The sequence below is a fragment of the Phasianus colchicus genome, chromosome 2 (assembly GCF_987193195.1).
Source record: "Phasianus colchicus chromosome 2, bPhaCol1.hap1.1, whole genome shotgun sequence".
Lineage (NCBI taxonomy): Eukaryota > Metazoa > Chordata > Aves > Galliformes > Phasianidae > Phasianus > Phasianus colchicus.
The window spans coordinates 8,854,549-8,877,660 of NC_143437.1; the positions used below are offsets into that span (position 1 = coordinate 8,854,549).

The 23,112-nt window shown below is 41.0% G+C and overlaps 1 protein-coding gene and 1 long non-coding RNA gene across 4 annotated transcripts in view; one reads left to right on the top strand and one right to left on the bottom strand.

The window, feature by feature from the left end:
* PPP1R21 (protein phosphatase 1 regulatory subunit 21) overlaps positions 1-14,858 on the bottom strand; it is a 30,148-nt gene extending 15,290 nt beyond the window's left edge. Inside the window, exons 1-9 of one of the 3 annotated variants that reach the window (XM_090134699.1) lie at positions 14,380-14,588; positions 11,675-11,743; positions 11,125-11,271; positions 9,252-9,353; positions 8,452-8,616; positions 8,298-8,356; positions 6,870-6,964; positions 4,833-4,885; positions 2,686-2,835 (exon numbers count right to left, since the gene is read on the bottom strand). In XM_090134699.1, the coding sequence (XP_089990825.1) occupies positions 2,686-2,835; positions 4,833-4,885; positions 6,870-6,964; positions 8,298-8,356; positions 8,452-8,616; positions 9,252-9,353; positions 11,125-11,259 (759 nt within the window). In that variant the 5' untranslated portion in view covers positions 11,260-11,271; positions 11,675-11,743; positions 14,380-14,588. The other 2 variants (XM_090134698.1, XM_031598955.2) reach the window with 2 other exon arrangements.
* A 518-nt stretch (positions 14,859-15,376) lies between these two features.
* On the top strand, positions 15,377-16,068 carry LOC116232555 (uncharacterized). The gene is made up of 2 exons (XR_004167715.2): positions 15,377-15,787; positions 15,884-16,068. It is a non-coding gene; the product is annotated as an uncharacterized LOC116232555 (long non-coding RNA).
* The last annotated feature ends 7,044 nt before the right edge of the window (positions 16,069-23,112 follow it).

The window sequence follows — 23,112 nt, forward strand, 5'->3', positions numbered from 1 at the left end:
GAATACTTGAACCTGGAAAGGAATTGTCCACATCTATTTTGAGTGTCTGGTGGGGAAAATAGCTTGAAAACGCCAGACAAGACCTGGAGTTGGGGAAAAACAGATCAGCGCAAGTGTGCTCAGTCACTGCATGATACTTGTTTCATTTTCTGCGTTAAGAAAGGCTTTTGAAGCACTCAGTGCAGAAGTTAAGACCACACTGAGAATACCTGCCAAGCAACTAGGTATGTTAACTGAAGATACAGGAGCAACAGCAGCTTCAGTGAGTGACAAAAGAGACTTTGTTGCTGGGAAATCACCACGAAAGCTGTGAGGTAGAATGCACTAAAGCATTTAGGTCACCAACATACAAGAATAAAGGTAGGCTACAAGAGAATTCATGATGACAAAACCTAAACTATCCAGAGAGAAGAATCAGAGTTGGGATTAAGTTGCACCTTTCAGCTGTGTGAAAGCACTTTTATCTGCTGAAAAACAAAGAACTGTTGATTAGGACATTAAGACAAATACATGCATGAGAAATGATGTCTATGAAACCCAATTTATCTGACCAGAGTAAGTGGCAGTAGTGTCTGTGGAATCCCATCACCACACTAGGCCACATAAACAAGGAGACTCAGTTTCTGCTCCAAAGAACTTGGAAGATAACAAAATTACAGTTATTAAAAGAAGGATGTGCCATTCAGAGTATTATTAGTGAAGCAAGAATATACTATTCTCAAAGATCTACGCTGAACCACTGGAAAAGCTTATTCTTGATTATATAGGTAAAAGGATTGAGAAAGTAAATTGAATAGGATTTCTCTAGCTGATAAATATCCACAAAAGCATATTTGTTGCCTGTAAGGAGATGAATGGAAGTCCTCCTGAGAAAAGTTTTGCAACAGTTTACATTTGCTTCTACAGGTGTTATACAGCCATTCAATGAAAGAGATAAACAAGACTTTAAAGTCTGAGCCATACAAACTACTAATCTGAAATCATCAGTTGAATCACAAAACACTGGGTCATTTAGCAACTTTAATGCATGTTTGTCCACTGATGTTACTTAGTCAACAACTCAGATGTTAAAGCAGTTTTATTCCAAAGCATATATATATGGACCTCCTGCACGAATATTTGTGCACAAAATTATCATCTATGCTTCATGACATAGAAAGAAAAACTCAAAAGATGCAACTTAAGAACTCTGGAGGATACCCTAAGATGTCATCCCATTGAGTGAAAGAAGAGTCAGGTCAGATTTCTCAATGTCAACATACTTCAAGACCATTGCAAGGTCACAGAATGGCCTGGGTTGAAAAGGACCACAATGATCATTGAGTTTCAACCCCCTGCTATGCGCAGGGTCACCAACCACCAGACCAGGCTGCCCAGAGCCACATCCAGCCTGGCCTTGAATGCCTCCAGGGATGGGGCATCTACCACCTCCTTGGACAACCTGTTCCAGTGTGTCACCACCCTCTGGGTGAAAAACTTCCTCCTAATATCTAACCTAAACCTCCCCTGTTTCAGTTTAAAACCATTCCCCCTTGTCCTATCGCTACCCACCCTCGTAAACAGCCGTTCCCCTCCTGTTTATAAGCTCCCTTCAAGTATTGGAATGCCACAATGAGGTCTCCCCAGAGCCTTCTCTTCTCCAAGCTAAACAAGCTCAGTTCCCTCAACCTTTCCTCATAGGAGAGGTGCTCCAGCCCTATGATAATCTCAGTGGCCCTCCTTCTCCAAGAGCTCCACATCCTTCCTGTACTGGGGGCCCCAGGCCTGGACACAGTGCTGCAGATGGGGCCTCACAGAGCTGAGTAGAGGGAGACAATCACCTCCCTCTCCTTGCTGGCCACCCCTTTTTAATGCAGCCCAGAACACAGCTGGCCTGCTGGGCTGCAAGTGCACACTGCTGGCTCACGTCCAGCTTCTCATCCACCAGGACCCTCAAGTCATTCTCCGGGGCTGCTCTCAAGAAGATCTTTGCCCCATTTGTATAAAAACCTGGGATTGCCCCGACCCCAGTGCAGCACCCTGCACTTGGCATTATTGAACCTCATTAGGTTTTCATGGGCCCACTTCTCCAGCCTGTCCAGGTCCCTCCGGATGGCTTCCCCTCCTCCTAATGTACTGACTGCACCGCTCAGCAACTTGAAGCTTCAGAACACTTACAAGAGAGCTCTTCACACAGGCAGCCCAAAATAAATTAGTTATTTGACAAGTGAACAGTCTCCTTCATAAACCTAGCTTACATCCAGTTTATTTCATGTTGTAGTTACATCATTCAAAACACAGGACCTCCTATCTCAACATATTCCATACCCCAGTACATTTTCCTACTACCTGTCCAGCTAGGACAAGCATCCAGGTAGCAGCGCAATATTTAAGTAATTAGCTCAACTCTTCAACAATGCATTTTCATTTAACATTTCAAAAGCAAAACTATGATTTGATGACCATGCTGCTGCTCTCCATGCTGTTATTTTAACAAAGGCATAGAGGAAAAGGATTCTTTGCACCCACCCATGTGCACATGGACAATCCACCCAGCAGAAAAGACCTCCCATGCAAGAGAGCTTGCCTCTCAGGAACACATTTACAACTTTCCAGTAAAGGTAGTAGAAGTTTCCATCTATGATTATTCACTCAGGAAAGTCTATATAACTGAATATACATACAGCTGTAATCAGAAAATTTTACCTTCTGATTTAATGGCGATATAGTGTCTGTTGCAGAATCAATGGGAAAGATCTGGACCTTCTGCTCAGTGTACGTATGAAAATTCAGAAGAGCTGTTACAATTTCTTGCACAAAAGACAACGCCTGGCCAGCAAGGTCTCGCAACTTGAGCTGTGAAAACAGTTATAAAAAATGACTGTATGACATTAACCTATTTAAATACAAAAAACATTCTATGTTTAGATACATGAAAAAGGCTATGACTTCTTTCCTTTTAGTTCAACCTAAAACACAAAAGCAATCATTCCGTACAACAGATGATGCTTGCTTTTGCTCTACTGTTCAAACTATGGGCTATAAGAACAATGGCAGTTACTATAATGACAGACTTCTAAAGATCAATAGATTAATTACTGATGACAGCTCAGTTCTGTAAACATGGCAACACTGAGAAGTTTATAATGACTTGCTGTAAGGAAGCTTAACTAGGTACTGAAAAAACAACGGGATAAATGAATGCTTATTCTGTTCAGTAGAACTCAATTCCCCCACCTGGACAGAACTGAGCTGCTGCTCTCATTAGGCTGTTCTTTAGTTTTACTGCAGTAGAAAGGTATCTGAGAAACAAATTCAAAATGGAGCAGTACAAAAAAAAAAACCCACAAAGGCAGTGAAGAAGAAAACCATGTTCTATTGTGGATATAAAAGACAGAATAATATGACACTGCAGACAAGAATGAATTATTTTCTCCAGTGATGAGCTGATAATACTCCATGAAGTATTAAATGAAGTGAATCTAAGCTGTGGATCAGGTTTAGGGGGCAAACAGCAGTTATTATACTCAGTTTGTGTATGTCAATTAGTTATGCAAGGAAGGAAAGCAGACCATTATATATTTTTTTTTTTTTTTTACTGTCTTTCATGCAGCAGCCAGCACTTCTACAATAGAATGGCAAAGAGTCATAAAAATCTGTCCCAGAACATTTTCAAGACTGCAGACCATTAAATGTGAAGTTGTCTCACAAAGGACTACCACACAACAGCAAAGGGATAAACTCCGTGCAATTATTCAGATTTTTTCTAGTCAGCAACAGGCTGAATTAAGACCATTCTCATCACAGAACTGTACAGCAGGTTGCCATTTCTCAATGCAGACCTACGAGGAACAAGGTCACTTACAGACGTATCTAAAAAAAGGGGAAAGCAGCTATTTGAAACCCTTCTATAGAGAAATGTGAATGCACTACCTCAAAGGTTCTAGTTACACAAGTTGGACTAACCACCTTCTCTGCATCATGGAGTCCATCTTCATTGACAGCACAGCAGCACAGTCAGTACTGACATCAAAGCGTCTCATTTACTTCAGTTAAGTCCCTAATACATATAGAAATTCACACAGAACTATGGTGCATTTTTGAATACAGAGCAAATCATCTTCCCAAAGCTGGTGATATTACAGTAATGAACTCAAACTGTTTGAAGTCATTTACTAATATTTAAATGATCAAGGGGAATTTGGCTGCAATAAAAAGTGATTTGTCTAGAAGTATTTCATAAAATGCGGATGCATCTCACAGAGTTCTCAAAATCACACGATTTATTCCTTGGAAGGATTACAAGCAATGACAAGTAATATTAACTAGTATAGTATTCTAGTGTACAACAATGCATTTTACAAACCAAAACATTCTTTGTAGCTCCAGTAATGCAACTAAAGAAGTTGACTTTCAGTGAAATGGAATTTAAAGTAACAAAACTTTCTGTTTTCAACAAGAACTTTAAATCCTCTAAACTAAAGCATCTTTAAAAATAAAATGTTAAACTTTAAACAATGCAGGTTGGCACTGTAAAACAGAATATTTCATGTAACTTTTACTAATGAAATACTTTTTACCACTCTTCCTATGGAAGTATAATTAAAACCTACAACAATCATCACCCAGGAGTTAATGAACTAGGTCTAGGTCAGAGTGAGATGAGCAGTTAAGCATTAATAACCCAAGAGAAAAGCATTTTTAAGAAATGCAGAGGCTTTGTGGATAGAAGTTTTCTTGGAGTGCCAAGTAAGACAGGCCATCTTCTGCCATTTTGGGTTGCTAAAATGGCTGGTTTTATTCAATACCTGTGTAGAAACTTCCTTATATATGAAGTTCCAAGAAGTGCTTACCTGATATCTTCTGTTGTGCAATGGTACATTCAGAGCATTGTACCGATTAGATCCTACAGGGCAGAAATTGAGATATGTACTTATTAAAACACTTTTTTTTTTTTAAAGGAAGAAACATTTATCAGTATACAGCAATTTAAATGAAAATTTCATTGCAGTAACATTATAGTTTGTGTAAGTAATAACAAGAAATTGGAAGAACTGATTTATTGAGGTTGGACTAATCACTATCATTCAAGAATTGTTACTGTGACTAAGTGGAGAGAAAGTATTTCCATGTTTGCCTTTTAAAAGTCTGACTTAATTACCTGAGCACCCTAAATTTGATAGGAGACCTAAGAATCTTCTTGTATGGAAAAGCAATATTTTTTTACTATGAGAAGAGTGAGAAGTCTTTTTAAAAAATCCTTACAAAATTTAAGATCTGCAAATTTCAGTTACGTCCCAGCAACTGTCAAATAAGATCAATGTATTCTTCCCACTGCATGCTCTCTATCTATATGATTTGTTGACAGTTTAGAACAAGCTCTACTCTCCATATATTTCAGGCTTTGTTTCAGCTATAGAGCACCTGGAACGATTAGTCAAATAACAAACGAGCACACTTATAAAGAGGCAGAGGGATATTTGTACCCAATGAACACTTACAAAGCCTAAGTACTTAAAGAGAAACAGATCCATTCTCAATTAAATGCAATAAGCACCACTTTGGTTTAAATTGGCATACAAAGAAAACTTACAGCTTCTTACTCTTTTTTCCTGTTATTCACAATGGAATCCATAGCAAACGAACATTTCCTAACTTTCTCTTATTTTCTATCACTTAAGAGCTTTCCATTCCTGCAGTGTTTTCTACACAAGCAAAAGTGTGCTATGTGACCATGGCAGCTGAGTAAGCAGATAAATTACTTGCATCAAAGTTCTTGCTACAAGGACAACTACCTGAAGATATCAGCCAAAGCAGCCAGAGAAGCATAAACAAGACAGTAGGCAAAGATCCCTACTTGTGAGAGGAATTAAGGGGAAAAAAGGGATATCAACTGAAAGCACTGATACCTAAGCATATTATGCTGTACAAGGGTCAACGTTTTCTAAAGAGAAGGATCTGTTTATTTCTTTTTTTTTTTCCCCAAGCCAAGACTCACTGGATTGCCAGCACAGAACCCAGATGGCTCACTTGCAGCACCCAGCCAGATCAGCTTTTAGAGAATGAAAAATGTTCTAAATAGCCTTCCACAGAGCTTAGAACCTCATGAAAATGCAAAAGCTTCTACCAATAAAACCTCTAAGAAAGGCAACAAACAGCTTATTTTTGCTTTTCCAAACTATCTTACCAAAACAGCTTTTTCACTATTCCAGATCCTTCTACTCTCACTGCCCAAAAAGTAGAGACTGACATACAACCTCATTTTCAAGCTATTGAAAACAGCACCTAACACTTGCATATATTGATTTTGGTACCAAAATAGTCCTTCAGGTCAAAAGTCACTGTTGGAAAAAAATCAAAGTATCTTTTCCTTGGAAATATTTATCTTTTATCTTGGGCTCACACATAAGTAGTAGTTTGAGTGTTTTCTAATCAGAGATGAGAAATGTGACAGACTTGCCACAAAGCACAGATCATTACTTAAACAATATACTTCCATAGCTACTAGCTTATCTTAGGTTTAATGGGACTTTAAATACAATCTGACAGTAACATCCTTTGAGATGAAAATTTAAAGAAGTGGAGAACCTTTCATCTTTCACAATACTCTGTCAACATTAAGCAACACAAGCAATTTAAAGTTATATATAAAATGAAAATTGAAACATTTGATATTTTAAGATCACTAAACAAAAAGATGAATATAATCATAGAATGGTTTGGGTTGGAAGGGGCTTTTAAGAATACAAAGTACAATTAGCACCAGGTGCCTAGTTTAGATGCCCAACTTTTCTTACATCTAATGCATTTTAATTCCTACAGTGCATTTCCTCCAGATGAATCCCCAAAAGTAAAGAGGACTAAAAAATGTACACCAAGGCAATACGTACTTGTGTCATTAAAAGGTACTTTTTCATTGATTATGCATAGAGATTCTTCCAGTCTACTCCCCAAAGCTGCTTGAAGATTCTTTAACTGTTGCTGACTAAATAACAGAACAAAAACACAGAAAAAAGCACCACATATACACTGTAAAACTTTAAAAGTTAATCTGTTTCACCACCACTTTAGCTCAACTAAGCAACCCTTGAGTGCACAGGATATGTCTCTCTCTGAGGTCAGAAAGGCTGACTAACTCTCCTCTTTCTCCTTTGTGTCATATTTGCAATACGTGAATGTATTTTCATCATTAACAAACACATTGAAAGATGCAACAAAACGCTGTAAATCCCAAATTCTATTCTCAAGTTACTTTAAAGTTGATCTTTACATTATTATCCAGTTCCACAGTCACCGCATGTTGTATAAAAATGTTATTTCTTACTGAAATTTGAATGGGAATGGAAAAGGGCCTTTATATTAGCTAACACATACTTGATACAGTATTCCAACATACAAGTAGTGAAATGCTGCACAAGAAGTAAATCACATCATCACTAGAAGCATCTTGAAAGCTTTTCAAAGCCCTGTATTTAAGCATTTTTACCACAGCACTTGTTCTCACAAGATCTTGCAAATTGTTCTGATACATTCTGAAGCAATTTTTCCTTAGATCTGCTTCACTTGCATCTGATTGCATACAGAGAGGCAAATCTGAGTTATTATGACTATTAATATCTCTAGGATAGAGATGAACAGTAAACTACTCCAGCATTATATACAAAGACTACTGAGTATTTATTTTTTCAAACCAAAATTCTACCTTACCCAACTTAGGCCCTCAAAATCTTCAATGTTTTGTTTCCAGTTTGACATCTAGAACCCCTGCACATATATTGGAGGGTAGGAGGAAGGTGTCAAAGCAATAGTTTGCTTTTTCTTTTAATAAAAACATTGAAATACATGGAATTTTATCAGGACTGATAAAGCATCCAAATAGACAAGCAATATATGGAGAAACCACCCAGTAAGGAGCTCATGCACATTAACAAAGATCTTTATTGAAGAACAGACCCAAAATTGCATAGAAACTGTATAGTATGAAATACAATAGCATTAAGCATGACAGAAAAACTCTTAGCTTCATGCAAGTTCAGTAGCTCCTTCACAGTTTATAGTGTTCAACTACAAGCACTCATCTACTTCACAGCTACCTAAAACATTCCGGCAGACAAAATCATTTAATAAGAGCTGCCTCTGGATCTGATTGTCTAGTCACACACAGAATGAAGAGGTCACACCTGCACCATCTTGACAAAATGCTGTTGCTTCGTGTTTTCTGTTTATCAACTTTTTCTTTTCAAACATTATCACTCTTTAAAAGTAATCAAGTCAATCTTTTAAACTAAGTTGTCGTTATATTAAATAAGAACACTTACCATTCTTCGGTTCGAAGCCTACAGTCCTTAGCTTCTCTTTCTAGTGTCTGAGACTTGATCTTTATGCAAGAAGATAATCTCACAATGTAATTACCGACAGAGCAAAACATTTCAATACTTTTTAAACTCGTCACGTAACAGAAGAGCTCCTTACTTCCAATTTGGATTTATCATTCTGCAGCTTTTCAATGGTATCCGTGTATTTCCTTGTTAAGCTGTCCACTACAGCTTGATGCTGGGCAGCATCAGTTTCCAGAACTTCAAGTTTAGTTCTCAGCTCCGCTTCTAAACGTTTATGCTGCTCATCTGCTTCAAAGTACTAAAGCAAGAAAAGAAGAACCTTGCATAAGTTTCATTCACTGCAGAATCTAGTTCTGAGTTACACTAACGTTCAGTATCAAAACAAGTACAAGCAGAAGTTCTATGTTGTTGTTTACAGAAAAAAATATTAAGAAGCCAAGTACTTTCTGTTATACAAAAGATCTGTAATATCAAATACTTAAAATATTACTGGTGGAATTTTGAGAAATTAAACTTGAACCACAAGGTTTTCTGCTCACATTTTTAAAAAGTAAAATGTGTTCTTGACGCAGTGATGGCAATTCGCAGAAAATACATTAAGCTTCAAAGCAGCTCCAAAACTGTTAGTGAATCTAGGAGTTTCCAACTCAGTACTAACTGAACGTCTACTTCCAGTAGATTTTCAATTTTCAGTGACAGCTAGTTTAAGTGATAAAAACATTATATGAAATATTTCACACATGGTCTTCAGAACCTGAAGTCAAGATACCTTCTTGTTTGACATGTTTGTAAGCAATACAGTCAGATCTAAGCTACTATTTTGCATGCAACTAAATGCCTAAGCACACTACATTTTAGGTACTGTTTTATTCTCTTCATCATTGTTTGTGTGACTAGTTTTATCAATTAAAAAAAGACTAAAATCTTACTCACAAGTATATGCAATCGTTCATTCTCTTCTATTTTCTTCTGAAGATCTTCATTGAAGACACTTTTCTGCTCTTGACTCAACTGAGATGAAGATTCTGCACTTTTCTAAAGGAAAACAGATGCATGCATTATCTCCAAGTATGTGGGGGTATCCCAAAGCACAATCTCAGGTGTCTGAAAATGCACTGCAATCGCTGATTTCCAAAAGAAGCACATGAATATGTATTCCACTGAAACAAACATCTTTAACAACACACAATATTGCACACAGAATTAGCTTAAAAGCAGCACTTTTTCCTTCATGCTGTTTTTACTGTACTGTAGTAGAATGCTCATTTAGTGAGGACTCAGGAAGCCTCTGCACAGACTTCACATGCACTCTCATGAAATGGCTTCTAGCAGGTTCATATTTGACATTATTTGAATCTTACATGATTCCAAGCAGTCAGTAAAATCTATGCTTACTTAGTTCCAGGAGCTACATATAAGGCACATTTCCCCCATCAAGCATCCATGTTTAAGCTGGCCTGGTCACATGAGAATGAGGAACTAACACAGGAAGCACTCTACACTCTGCCACCAAATAGTGCAAAGTGGCACAGGAGAGCACAAAGACTATGAACTAAGACACCTGAAACACAGGCATATATTCCCCTCTTTTTAAAAGGGCTGCAGTCTGACACAAATCATCCATCAGAAACAATCTAAATAGACCTGGATGCAATCTACTTCGTCTCCCATCAGCAAGAATCATAAGGATGACATGGAATTTTATAGCCTTATATTCAATAGAACATACTCAGAGAGACCCAACAGGTAAAACTACCTTTTAGATACATTCCATTTAATATAAAGACGCCTTACAATAATACAGAAATAGGCATTCTGGCAGTTGAATATGAAAGGAAAAAGTCAGTGGCGATGGCTTACAAAGCTTTTCAAGACAGGCTGAGATCCTTCCAAATTTGGAAACATCTACTGAAGCTACAGGTAAGATAACTTGAAGTTAGAAAAGGACCAAACTGCATTTTGAAGACTCTACTGTGGTTAATAATGTAAATCAGAGGCACTACACTTGTCAAGCAAGCAGATAACAATGCAAAGATGTTTAGGGAAAAGAAAGGAAGATGAGCATATCATTAATCAGTTGAGTGACTTCTTTAACATCAGTCTTCACAGCTGATATCGCTGCCCAAAGAGATGAGATGCCCAAAGAGATTTTTTCCTGAAAAGAATCATGACACTATCAAAGGATACTCAAGAAAATTATTCAAGTCCAGACACACCACCTCTGAAATTCTGATATTACTTACAAAAGACATAGCCAGTCTTAGACATCTGAAGAACATGCTAGAACCAGATTTGACCAGCACACATTCGGACAAAGAAAGACCTCAGCACTGAAATTATTCTGCTATTTTAAAACAATATAAGGAGAACCAGCTAAGAACTTAGATTTCATATAAGAGCCTATCACAGATTCTACAGTCTAAGGCTGAAGAATTATACACCAAAACAACAGCACAAAGCAGCAGGAAACAGAGTTAAAAAAGATAGCCAGTTTCCATCATAACAATAGATTAATCACAGAGCACCAAGATCTTCTTCAGCCGTTTAAACATTTTATAAATATCTCAGAAGGGAAACGGCAATTCAGCATCAGCTAGCAAACACACTAGAAAGAGAAGCAAAGAGCTGCTTCACATATATGTATAACTAACTGTGGAAATTTTCACTAATGTGCCAGTTAACAGACAAAGTTCTGACAAGAACATACAGCTAAAGTTCTAATACAGCAGCTGTTGTTAGAAATCAGGATGAAACACTGTCGATTAAGAGATCTGCTAAGCAAACTGTTTGCATCTTTAGCATGTACCTTGTTCTTCTTGCCCTTAGTTTCACTTAACGAAAGTTCATCTTGAAGTAACTCCACCCGTTTGGCAAGCTGCTGGTTCCGAAAGGTCAGGCTGTCCATTTCTTGTTGCAATTTTCTCAGTGATTGGTCCTTCATCTTCAATTGCTCCTTGGTGATGAAAAAGTAAAAAAAAAAAAACTTTAATGTGTTATTTTAATAAAAAAGCATCAAAAGAGCTCATTAAAAATAGTCTTTCTTCCATATTAGAACAGTGATAAGAAAAACAAAATCACACTGCTCCTAAATTAAAAAACATTCTATTTCCTTTAGCTGCCTGCAGATCATTCTCAAGTAAATACTTAATTCTATAAACTAACCATTAAGAAGCAATCTTCTGCTTTCACAATATCAGCACCTGCAGAGAACAATGAATACAGCGGCCACAAAACAGAAGTTATTACTAAACTAATAGCTTTATTTTTCTCTTCACAATACTAAGTTCAAAAAGCCTTCCATTCATCTATTTTGTTACAGCATAATACATTTGACACGAGCAGTTTTTGGAGATTACCTTCAGAGATGCAGAGTTTGCTTGCTCATCCACAACCCCCTTTTTCAATACTTGGTTCTGAGCTCGAAGCTGAAAAATAAAGAGATGCCATTAACTATGCAGGACAACCAAACAAAAGCCACTCACTAGAATGTGCGTAAAACATCATATACTTTCATGACAGCGCTAGATGTGCATGCTTCTTAAAGCATTCTGTTCAAGAAAGTAGTTCCAGGCAGAAAAGTTGTACCAAATTTGTATCCTGAACTGACAAGAAACAAGATGTTATTTTACCAGCTGAACTTCCCGAGTCAAGTACAACATAATACTTACTATCATGAAGATTAGTTACTAAGACACAGTTAAGGTTTCAAGAACTGTAAATGGCTAAGGAAAAGTTGCAAATCCTTGCTTGGATTCATTGCTACTTCTGCTTCTTCCTTCTTGTCCCCATAGCTGTCTATGACATTAAGAGAAGCTCAGAATAAACAGTTAAAGTCTCTTTCAAGAAGAGCTTAGCTATAGTTTAAGAAAAAAATATATATTACCAATTGCAGCAAATAATCCAGAGAGCAGCTTGACAAACAGCTGAAGAAAATATAACAAAGCACACAAGAAGTCCCCTCAGACTTTCTTATGAAGTTTACAGATCTGAGCTACAAATCACTAAGGTGAAATATAACATTAAGAAGACTCCTTCGCAGTCACTTCACGGAGTACCTCTACCCGTGGCAGTAAGGATACCAACAGCATCAGCTTCCCATTTCTTGATGATTGCTTGAATCCTGTTTTTTTTCTTCAATGGTAGTTTGTATTCGTTTGAAATATTTTAGTCCAGCTGTTACAGATACAAATTAAAGAGGTTTGTATTGTCTTTGGGAACACCTCTGGCAGAAGTATAAAAGGTAAGGTTCAGTGTGAATCAGCAACAGCACACCTTCTCTGATGACTGAATATACTTCAGAAGGTCAAAACCCAATTGACATCACTAAACACAGGCTTTCACCTTTCAGTATTCCCACTGTGTTGCTAGGGCATTGCAAAGGTAAGAGAAGAAACTTGCAAGAGCACCAGAGACTTCCAAGCACAGGGTGTCCCAGCAAGAAGAAGCAGTGCAGTAGCTTTCAATTCCTCTTTCTGAGGCAGCCACTAAGGCAGCAACATGTGAGATGCAGAGATGAAACAGAATGAACTCGCTCAACTGTGCAGCATCAAGTTAACTACGCTGAAGTGCAATCCACCAAAAGCTGTCACATGTTGAAAGCTCTCCAACTACTGCTTCAATTAGGGCTGCGTGAGAGAGCAAGAAGCTGTAACTAAAAGGGAAGAGAAGTTTGAGAACACAGACCCTTCTTCTGGACTGCTCTGAACTGAGAAGGAATATCATCCTTTGTCAGATACTTCCCTTATCACTTTGTGAATCTATTAAGCTCTCGTCTGCCCCATTCCCTGGCTTCCACAGCGCAATTAGTGAACAGACAGATAGCTTAACAGAACTACTCTCCTTTTCCACCTGCACATAATAAGCCACAAACTCTCCAACTGATTACTTGCATAAAATGAGTTACCTGGAAAGATGATCCCACAATGTTCTGTGGCTGTTCAGCAAGAAAAGGATTAGGAATAAAAAAATAGTTCCCATAGAGATTCAGTGGAACATTTGCAGGCTGACAGTTGCAAGACAAAGCTAAAAGAACACCTCTGGACAACGCGATTTTAGAAGAGAGAGGATCCGCTAGCTGGAACATTCCAAAGCTATAGTCAGAAGGTCCACACAGCAAAGGAATTAAGCAGCAAAGTCCCTCAGTTACCTTATCCTGAGCCATATTTAATGTCCAAGGCACAGCAGAACCACTGGAGAAAGCAACAAGAAATATGAACAGACAACAGCTGTGACAGACAAAACCCCAAAGTCAGTTCAGTTTCCTTAACTGTTCCCACAAGGTGAGTTTAAGAAATACATATCTATCTGTGAATAATTTAGACTCTGTACAGTCATTTACAGCAGTTCCAAGGGGAATAGTATTTAATGTGTTATTCTGTAATCAAATACAGTCAGTGTCTTGTGCCAAGCTCTTTTTGATGTAGAGACACATGAAAATTAAGTGCTGACTTTCTTTCTCAAGGTTGTAGAAAGCTGACATTCAAAACCAAAGTTTCATCTTCTTTTCAGTGAGCAGAGAGAAGAGCTTTGGATTAACCATTACTCCCACCATCCAGGAAATCATTTCAAATGCACTAGAAGAAAAAAGCACTTCCTCCTGTTGGACAATGTCTTTGCGAACACTTCTGTAAGCAGTACAAGAAACAAGAAGCAGTCAGTCACCTTAGACAGCTGCAGAAGGATGGGAACAGGGGTAGGACAGGTGTGAAGTCAAGCATCCTCCCTGCCAGGAGGCTGCAACACCCCTGTGAGCACCCTTACTGCCCCTGACATCCATATCCACCAGTCCGAGCAAACTCAGCGGCTGCAGGTAAGAGCAGCACAGACAGACTCAAGAAGACGGCTAAGCCTCACACCTGACTACGAAGTGAAAAGCCAAGGGAAAGCACGACTCAGCTCGCCCCCCCAGAGCAGCAGAACCACCTGCTTGTCCCACGGATGTTTTGCAGACGAGGCCACCTCTCCTCACTGCAGCTTGACCAGCCGGCAGGCGGCACCACCATGCTCCGCCCGCGTCTGCAAACCCGCACCCCCAGCCTGCCCAAGTGTGCCCTCTCCTCACAAAGAGGCGATCTTCGGCCCCCGCGTCATCTCGACCCGCACAAGCAGCAGCCCTTCAGCCCCGCTCGCCGACGCCAGGCGGGAGAGCGCCGGGCAGCGCCGGGGCCGTGTGAGGAAGCGCCCCCCGCCCCCTCAGAGGGGCAGCCGTTAGGCGGCGGCAAGTAGCGGCCGCGCGGGGAGCGGCTGGAATGGGGTGGCAGCCACTGCTCGCGGAAGGGCTCCTGATACCTTGGAGTATTCCTGAGCCAGCTTCTGGTACTTCCCCTGCAGCTCCGCGGTGGCCGCCATCCCCCCGCCCCGGCACAGCCGCACCGGCCCTAACGCAGCCGCCGACCCCGCACGCCCACCGGAGAAAGACGCACTTCCGGGTTCGTGCGGCGGCAGCGTGATGACGTCACCGCATCGCCTCGTTCCCGCGGGGACCGAGGGCGGAGCTTAAGTCGCCGGCGCCACCATCTTGACGCAACTTCCAAGATGGCGGCCCGGAGGCGGGCGGGAAGGCGGGTCGGGTCGCGTGACCCCGGGGAGGCGGTCCCAGCGGCCGCCGTCGTCATAGCAACAGCCGCCGGGCCCTGCGCGACGTGAGCGCGGGAGGTCGGGCGGGGGCCGTGAGGCGGCGCGGGCGCCATTTTGACGTAGCCCGGCGCGGGGCGCTGCAGCGCTGCCACTTGGCCGGGCGGGGCGGCGGTCCGGCTGAAGCGCGGCTGGCGCTAGGGGGAGCCCCGGGCACGAGCCGGCGTCCGCCCGCCCGTGTGGCTGTCCGGGCTGCCCGATCTGTCGATCTACCCGGCGCTCGGGTCACCCCGTGGGTCAGACCCTCGGAAGGGAAGGGTGGTTAACTGCTGCAGTGCGAGCAGTTTGCTCGCAGCCCGCGGTCTCAGGGTCCGTTTTCAGTCTCGGCGGTGTATGGCTCCCCAGAGCCCTTCTGTGCCACCTCGCGGGTCCCTTTGTTTCACAGCTGCGTTTATCCTCACATTTGGCGTTCGCTGAGGTGCGTGTACACCATCAGTGCTCTGCATCGCAGCCGGTGCGCTTAGTTATGCCAGACATCTCTCTCACAAAGAACTCTGGTTTTGAAAATGCCTGAGAACGGTGTGCAAGGAAAAGAAATAAGAAGGCAAAACTGTAATGGTGCTTCACCAGCGTGCTGTGAGCTCCTTGTGCGGGTGAAGGGCTGCCTAGTTGAGGATAGAGATGTAAAAGGAATTCATTATTTTTGTGTAATTTCAATGGAATCATTATTTTCCACTGAATTCTAATGTGGTGTCTTCATAGTCCTTCAGCAGCAGGCAGTGCTAGCAGTGCTGAGTGACCATTTTCATACCTTCTTTCCTATTTGCTTCCTGTTAGAGGGAAGTAGTCACCCACAATGGAAGCTTGTCCTTCTCCTCGGCCTTGAAGCTGCCATGGTGCGTGCTGCTGTTTTTCTCATCACAGGAGCAGTGTTGTCAAGCACTGAATAGGGCATGGCGCTCGGATTAGTAAATATGTTTGTATCTCCGCAGGAATCCATATGTTGGAGGATGTGTTACTGATCCATATTGCCACAAGCAGAAACTGCATGTTTTTAGGAAGTCTAGAAGAGGCAAAAGAAAGCAAAAGACATCACTATTCACCCCAATGATCTTGCTGCTGTTCTGACTGACCACAAGAGCTGAAATAGCTCTACGGGAGTAAAGAATCTCTAACATTTAATAGTAGACTCATATTACACTACTACTCCATTTTGCATTCCTTACTGAAGTTCCTAACAAAGTACTTGGAAGCACACTGCAATTGCCATTCAGCATACAGGGGTTAATCACAGACTGCTGTTATACTGGTGAATTATTGAAAACCTTTACAACTGATTCTAAGCCTGTATTTTCAGGTTTGATTTTCTAGGATGTATCTTTCATGAAATGCTTTGAGCACATGTTGCAAAATGTGACACTCCCATTTTGTGATGCGTTCAAAGATGCTTTTGTGATAGAATTTTCTCTTTATATCTGATGCAGTGAATGCTGACAGAGACGTTTCACAGCTGAAAGCTGGGAAAGAGAGCTGAGGGATGTAGGGTGTGTAGCTGTAGCTGAGTGAATTGCTTCCCCACTGACTGCTGCAGTGACTGACTGGTGGAGGAATATGGGCTTTATCGACTGCATCCGTGTAGAATGGCAAGATTCAAATATACGTTCTGTTATATAGGGTATTTATCATAGGAGGTAATACCAGTTTCTTACAATGCTAGCAGATTGAGTGGATCAAAAGATAGGTGGTCTTAGTGCTGAAAGGCTGTAAGGCTGAGAGCTGACTTGAGATTTTTAGGCTCATCAGAAACAGGTCTACTTCAGTATGTTTTGAGCACCATGCTGGCCTCACGTATTTCAAAAATGCACTGTTTCCTAATCAGCTTCTCATAGGTCATGCATGAGAATAGTGCTAGCAACATATAGCGTAATTTATCACTGTTCTGTGGTGGCACTTGGTAAAAAGGTCAAGTCAAAGTTCCTCAACAATGTACGTAACAGTTTTATTTTTTTACTTTCTCTTAGCAGACTGTCAGGTTTATCCTTTTGATTTTGTCATTGCAACTATTTGCAATGATATTTCCCCTTCTCACAGCTTTGAAAAACTTCTTTGTTGTGCTGTTTCCTCTCAGGCACTCTCTTAACACTCACCTCCTCCAGAGAGCAGGGCTGTCCAACCACTGCATAGGAGAGGTGCACAGCACGTGCTGCTGCAGAGCAGTGTAGTCATGCTTGCCCACAAGTGATCCGGTATGTAATTGTGTAAGATTGACTCCGTCATCATAACATCAGAGCAAGAGAGGTTGACTGTAGAGAATGCCAAGTAGTGTGCTGTGGTTGCCAAAGAACCCCCCAAAATATTGTCTTCTGCAAGTCCACCCACATGAATGAAAGAACACATTACCACAGCATAAGTTGAAGCAAGCTGAAGCATGTTGAACAAAATAATCCCTTATAAGGGTCGTATAGTATTTGTGCTTGTCTTGTTGGCTCTCACTGGGGTGAATAGAGAGCCAAGGATATACAGTGAATCACAGGTTGTCCTTTTTTTGCATCTGCACCCAGCAGCTAGTACAATGGGTGCTGAATTCTAGGCGGCGTCTCAAGACAGATAATTTATTTAGGAATTACAGTGATTGTTAGGATATGTTCCACTTTCAGGCTCGTTTATCCTCCACTCCTTGCTCAACAGTGCTTTTTCCTCTGTCTGTTAATCAGAACTTGTATTTTGCTTATCCTGTAAATAGGTGCATATAGAGAAATAAACAAAGAATGTATTTTCAGTCACCCAGGACGTTTTCTGTGCTTTGTGAAAATAAACTTCATTGTCATCGCTTACATGCTTTCAAGTATTCACAACAAAAGGGTTTCTAAGGTCTGGAAAAATTTCAAAAACTTTTGGAAAGGAGCCATCCTCAGTCTTCAGACTATCACAAGAAATGCATAAACCACATCCTCAGAAGCTGCAAACACCCTAAACTGGTGTTTTGTTTCTGTTATCTTAGCAACGGCAAGTATGAACAGCAGGATATGTGCTCACAATATGCACTCGTTATTTCTCACCATGACTCTGTAGTGAGCCTTTTGTTATATGCAACCTTTCACCTTGTTCAAAATCTGATTATTCTGATAAAATATAAAAAGCCAAGCACTCAAAAAAGTATGACATAAACAGAAAAGTACTTCACAGAACAGTTTCATTATCTGTAGTCTTCACTATCATAATTTCAGTGTTTCCGTAGCATTTAAAAATAGAAAAGAAAACAAGCCTCTGCCTCTCATGCCCCTTCCCAGCCCATAGGATAAGTAGCTTGAAACATTTATAGGGTGTGTGCCTGACCGCAGGGGCGGTGTCTTTGCACAGAGAGAAATTACTGAGAACAAGAGGACAGAAAAACTGACCAAGCAGGCTGCCTGTGATAGTACAGGGCTGACTTTGCAGCTCGTAGAAGTTCTCTTCACGTGCTCCAAACTCTTCTCCTTGGGGATTGGTTCCACTGCAGCACAGCCCATACCAGTCCTTGGTGCAACAGCAGCGACTTGGGTATCTTGACCAAAAAAGAAAAGCCACACTGGCATTTGCTCCACTTAACCCCAGAACTCTGCAACAGCTGAGAACATTTGCTTCCATTTTTCTCAAAGTGGAATTTTGTCTCATCCAGGCAAATGACACCTCTCCCCTCGCTCTACCATCTTTTGTTGGAGGTCTACTCATACTCTAAAATCTCATTTCCTGCTTTTCTTCTTTTGGGGGAAAAACACTGACCCAAATAAGTCCTGCTGCACTCACATTCTAATATTGTGCTTTCGAAGGAGAAAGAAAAATGCAGTGTGTCTTATTTTCAGTGAGCCAAATTAACTGATTTCATAGAAAAAGATGCTAAGGACTATGAAGATTTTAAAGTGAGAAGTAAATGCTTTTTTTTTGTATATAAGGTGTGGACAGAGACCCGCAAGCCACTGAAAATAGCCCCAACAAACCTATGTGAGTGACAGCAGCAAAGCAGGAACTGTATCTGCAGTAAAGATGGCAGGGCTCTGCTTTTGTTTTCTCAACATTGCAGAGAGAAGAGAGAGAGATCTGGTGGATTTGCTGGTCATTTAGGGCACGTTTTAATCAGAACTATTCCTGTTTATGAGGACTTGAAGTGTCACCACCAAAAATAATTTAGACTTTCAGAATGAGCGAAATGCACAAAAAACTATTGTGGAAAAAGAGATGAGGAAAAGAAGGGGACATGGTTCCCCACTGGAACAGCCCAAAGAGAGCAAAAAGGAGAAAGCCGTAAGTGGTTATTCAGACATCCCAGGCAGGGATGGGAAACACGGAGCTGAAGAACCAGAAGAGGGGACCCCCAGAAGAACCGAAAGCAGAGGGGCATTGTGATCACACCAACTGCTGGAAAAGGGGCTGTGGCAGAAGTAGAACTGTCTTTGCGTATTAGCGTGAACTGGAAAGGAGAAGCAGCACGGAGACCACAGCCATGTCGGATCTGAATCCTAACAATAGGAGGAAGAAGAATCTTAGTGGAGTTTACAAAGCTGAGATGGGCGATGTTCACATTTTTAAAAATATGAATGTTCCAATTGTTTTTGTTTGCATTTTACTACATTTTGTTTGCGTGTATGTTTTCTTCAGTGTTTTCTCTTTCTTTTGTGATTATGATACTGAGCAGCAGAAGCAGCATTTTGGCAGCTGAGTGAAATACCTCGTGCCTTAAAGAAGCAAGCAGCAAATGGGAGTGCACTTTAAGGAGCTATGTATTAATGAATCAAGGAATGACAACGTCAGAAATAAGTTCATTTTTTGTAAAATATGAGAGTAGGCTTCCAAGGCTCTACCCTTTAGACAGCAATAAAATGCAGCAAGCTGTTTAAAAATATATATTCATTGGCACTTCCTAGTGATCTGTAAATATTCTTTGTAATCTTTTAAGCTTGACAGCTAGAAAAAGAAAAGGAATGAAAAAAAAAAAACCATCCACCATTTCAAAATGCCAGCAGAGTGCTGGAGTGGCTTTAGAGAAGACAACAGGCTTCTGGACCTTGGTGAAATCCAGCACACATAACATTGCTAAAAATGAAAGCCAAAGTGTTCTTGGCACCTTTCCACCTGTAAGCATTCATTCATTTGAAAAATAGTATTCCTTAGAGAGGAACAAGCTAGCAAAGAGAGGCAGAGTCACAAAGGACAGTGCACAGTTTTCCACTTCCAACTGCACCCACAATTTCTGTGCACAGATCAGCACTAAAATAAATTTTGGATTAAGATCTGCCTGGCTCTAGGTGCTGCACATAAAATTCTGCACCACGAGAATCAGAGTATTTCCAAAGCTGCAATTCGTCGGACACCAACAAGTAGGGATTAACAACCACATCGGAAATAATGAGCCTTGACAGATCTAGGGTTAAATACTTTAAAATTAGATCCTGCTGAAAGCTGAATCCTGTTGCTTAGCGACGGCTGCATGGGATGCTGCTGTCACTCCATGGATGCTTCTCTGGGGAGTCAGCACTGCGCTCACAGAAGTGGGTTATGATTGGGTCAAGGTGACATCATGAAGCACAGCAACAATATATATATTTTTTAAGGTAGCTTGTAGCACCATCACATTCAGCACAATAGCTGTGTAGCCACTGAGAGGCTTAAGGAAACATCTGGCTTTTCTTTTGAAAGGGCTCTGCTCTACCAACACGGTACCTGCCTCAAGGAAGGGCTCACGGACCCCATGGAGACAGCAGGTTGTTCTGGCAAGCGTGCCATAGTCCAACACAACAGGTGGACTTTTAATCTTTTCCAATTACTCACAGCCAAAAGAAAAGAAAGATAAAATGCCTGTAATTTGTGGAGGTCAGGCTGTGCATGTGGAGCATGGAATCCTCCACCAGCAGCTCAAAAAAAAAAAAAAAAACATGCACAAAGCTCAGAGAGAGGAAAATGCATCTTTCCAGAAAATGACTGAAAATCTGGTTTGCTGATTTCATATGAGCTGCTAAAGCCGAGAACCTGCTGGATCTTAGTGAGAAAATACCAAAATACCGATTTAATGAAATAAATAAATGTTGCTTCTGAGGTTGGGCTGAGAGGGTGCAACCTGAGTCCATAGGCAAGGAAATGCCCAAGTAATGCATCACCACCACCTTTTTAGGAATTAATGCAAAAATGATGCATCCAGTCCAACTGAGTGTGCTGCCTGTTAGGTCTTGGGCAGTCAAGAATCACTAGAAATGGAGATTATGACAACCATCATAAAAGCAAAGCTCAGCTAAACATGTGCAACTTTAAAGTCAACTGTCCTTTTGCAGGTGCTGAAAGAGCTCACAAGTACTTGGTTGAAGGTAGTCAGAGTATGATGACAGCAAACGTGGCATCTCTGCTCATAGGAGCAGAGGTGCTGAGGCCAGAAAGCACTGAGGCCAGCTTGCAGAAAGCACTGACATTCCTGAGGAGCATCTGTAGATCTTACCATGCGTGTGTCAGCACTCTGAATGCAAACCAGGACTGAGCTGAAAGAACCAGAAGGTTGGCTACAAGGAATGCAGATCATGTCTTCAAAACGGAAAGCAAATGATCTTGGTTTGTTTAGTAGCTCAAGAGCCTAAGGAGGGGAATGATTGCTTTTGTACTGAGGCAATGAGAAAATAAGCACTCATGTTTAACGAAGCTCTTTAGACAAACACTGGCAGGGGATAGCTAATTATGTTAGCAGGAAATGGGCTGTAGCTGCAAGAGCAGGAAGCTTTCAGGAGAGCCTGCTTGAAGAACAGGGAGAACGAGAAACCTACTCCATCTGAAGACTGAAAACTTCAAGCACGGCTGATACTGCTGTCTTATCTCAGATGCAGGAACAACTCACAGCTACAAACAGGAGTTTCTACATCCAGATCCACTAGGGAAAGCTCACAATAACGTTGTTGGACTTTTACTGGTACTCCCATGTGATTATCACAAAGCGTGCCAGATATTTGCTGTTACACACGGACACACACAGAACACTCAAATTAAGAACACATACAGGTATACGGAAACTCAAGATCTAAGAAAGTATCAGCATATTCTGCGTCAAATTTAGACAAGCATTTTCAAAAATAAATCCAATCTAAGAATTCCTGAACAATTGTCCTTAAAATCCAGGTAGCATACCTGGGTAATTGCTTTGGTGAATGCTTTGTTCCAGGAGCTGCAGCTCCACACTGAAGGTAATTCCCAGCAAAGTTGTCACAGAGGAAAATGCTTTCTGACATTTAACAACAGTACTGTGAATAAAAATTGGATGTCATTAATACGTGATTCTTAGCTGTGATTTTGTCCAAGAAAAGTAATTTCTCTATGAACTACGCTGAAGTGAATACTTACACAGTTCTGTTCCCACCTTCTGATTGCTCTGCTTCCCAGGCACTGGGAGGAGTTCATGCACATGTGCTGATCCCAGCAGTAGATCTGTCCCATTGACAGGGTGCAAGCTGAGACAGGTGGAAAAGGGATGGGAGCATTTTGCTCCTGCTGCTGCAGGAGGGTGCTGCCACTGGTATGCCTTCCATAAGGCCTTATGGATAAAGATGCAACAGGTCCTGTCGATCACGGCTAAAGGAAATACTGAAAGAGCATCAAGTGAGAACTATGAAGCTTTATCCAGGGATATGCTCTTACAATTATCCATCCTATACTGCGTTCCTGATCTCTGAGTGCTATACAAGCAGCTTAACTGCAGCAATACAGATAAAGAACAAAATAATCATAGATAATCATCAGAAAACAAACTGAGTTTTTTGCCAAAAAGCAAAACAGCAAGGTGAGATGTCTCACATGAGGACACAAGGTGTGCAGTAGTATTCCAGCAGTTTCCAAGATGTCAGAACATTCCTTCAATTTCATTAAGTCCCAGCATTAATAGGATATACTTCAGATATTACAGGCAGTTATGGATGAACTTGCCTGAGAACAAATCCTGCTGTGTGTTACCATACAGATTACTTCCAGGTGCATGCAACATTCTTAACCAAGCAGAGATTTGCAGCAATTACATTTGCTTTTGTTTTTCCAAACAAACCCACTCCTGTGGAGCAGATTTAAAGGAAAGCAGGGGGCTCTCCAAGCACCCTCTGGGATTGATTCCACCATCTGTAGATAAAGAGAGAACGCAGCACTTTGTTTGCAATGCCATTTATTTTATAAAAGCCCCTTTGATCATCTGAATGAAAAATGTGGGCAGAAAAGTCACAAA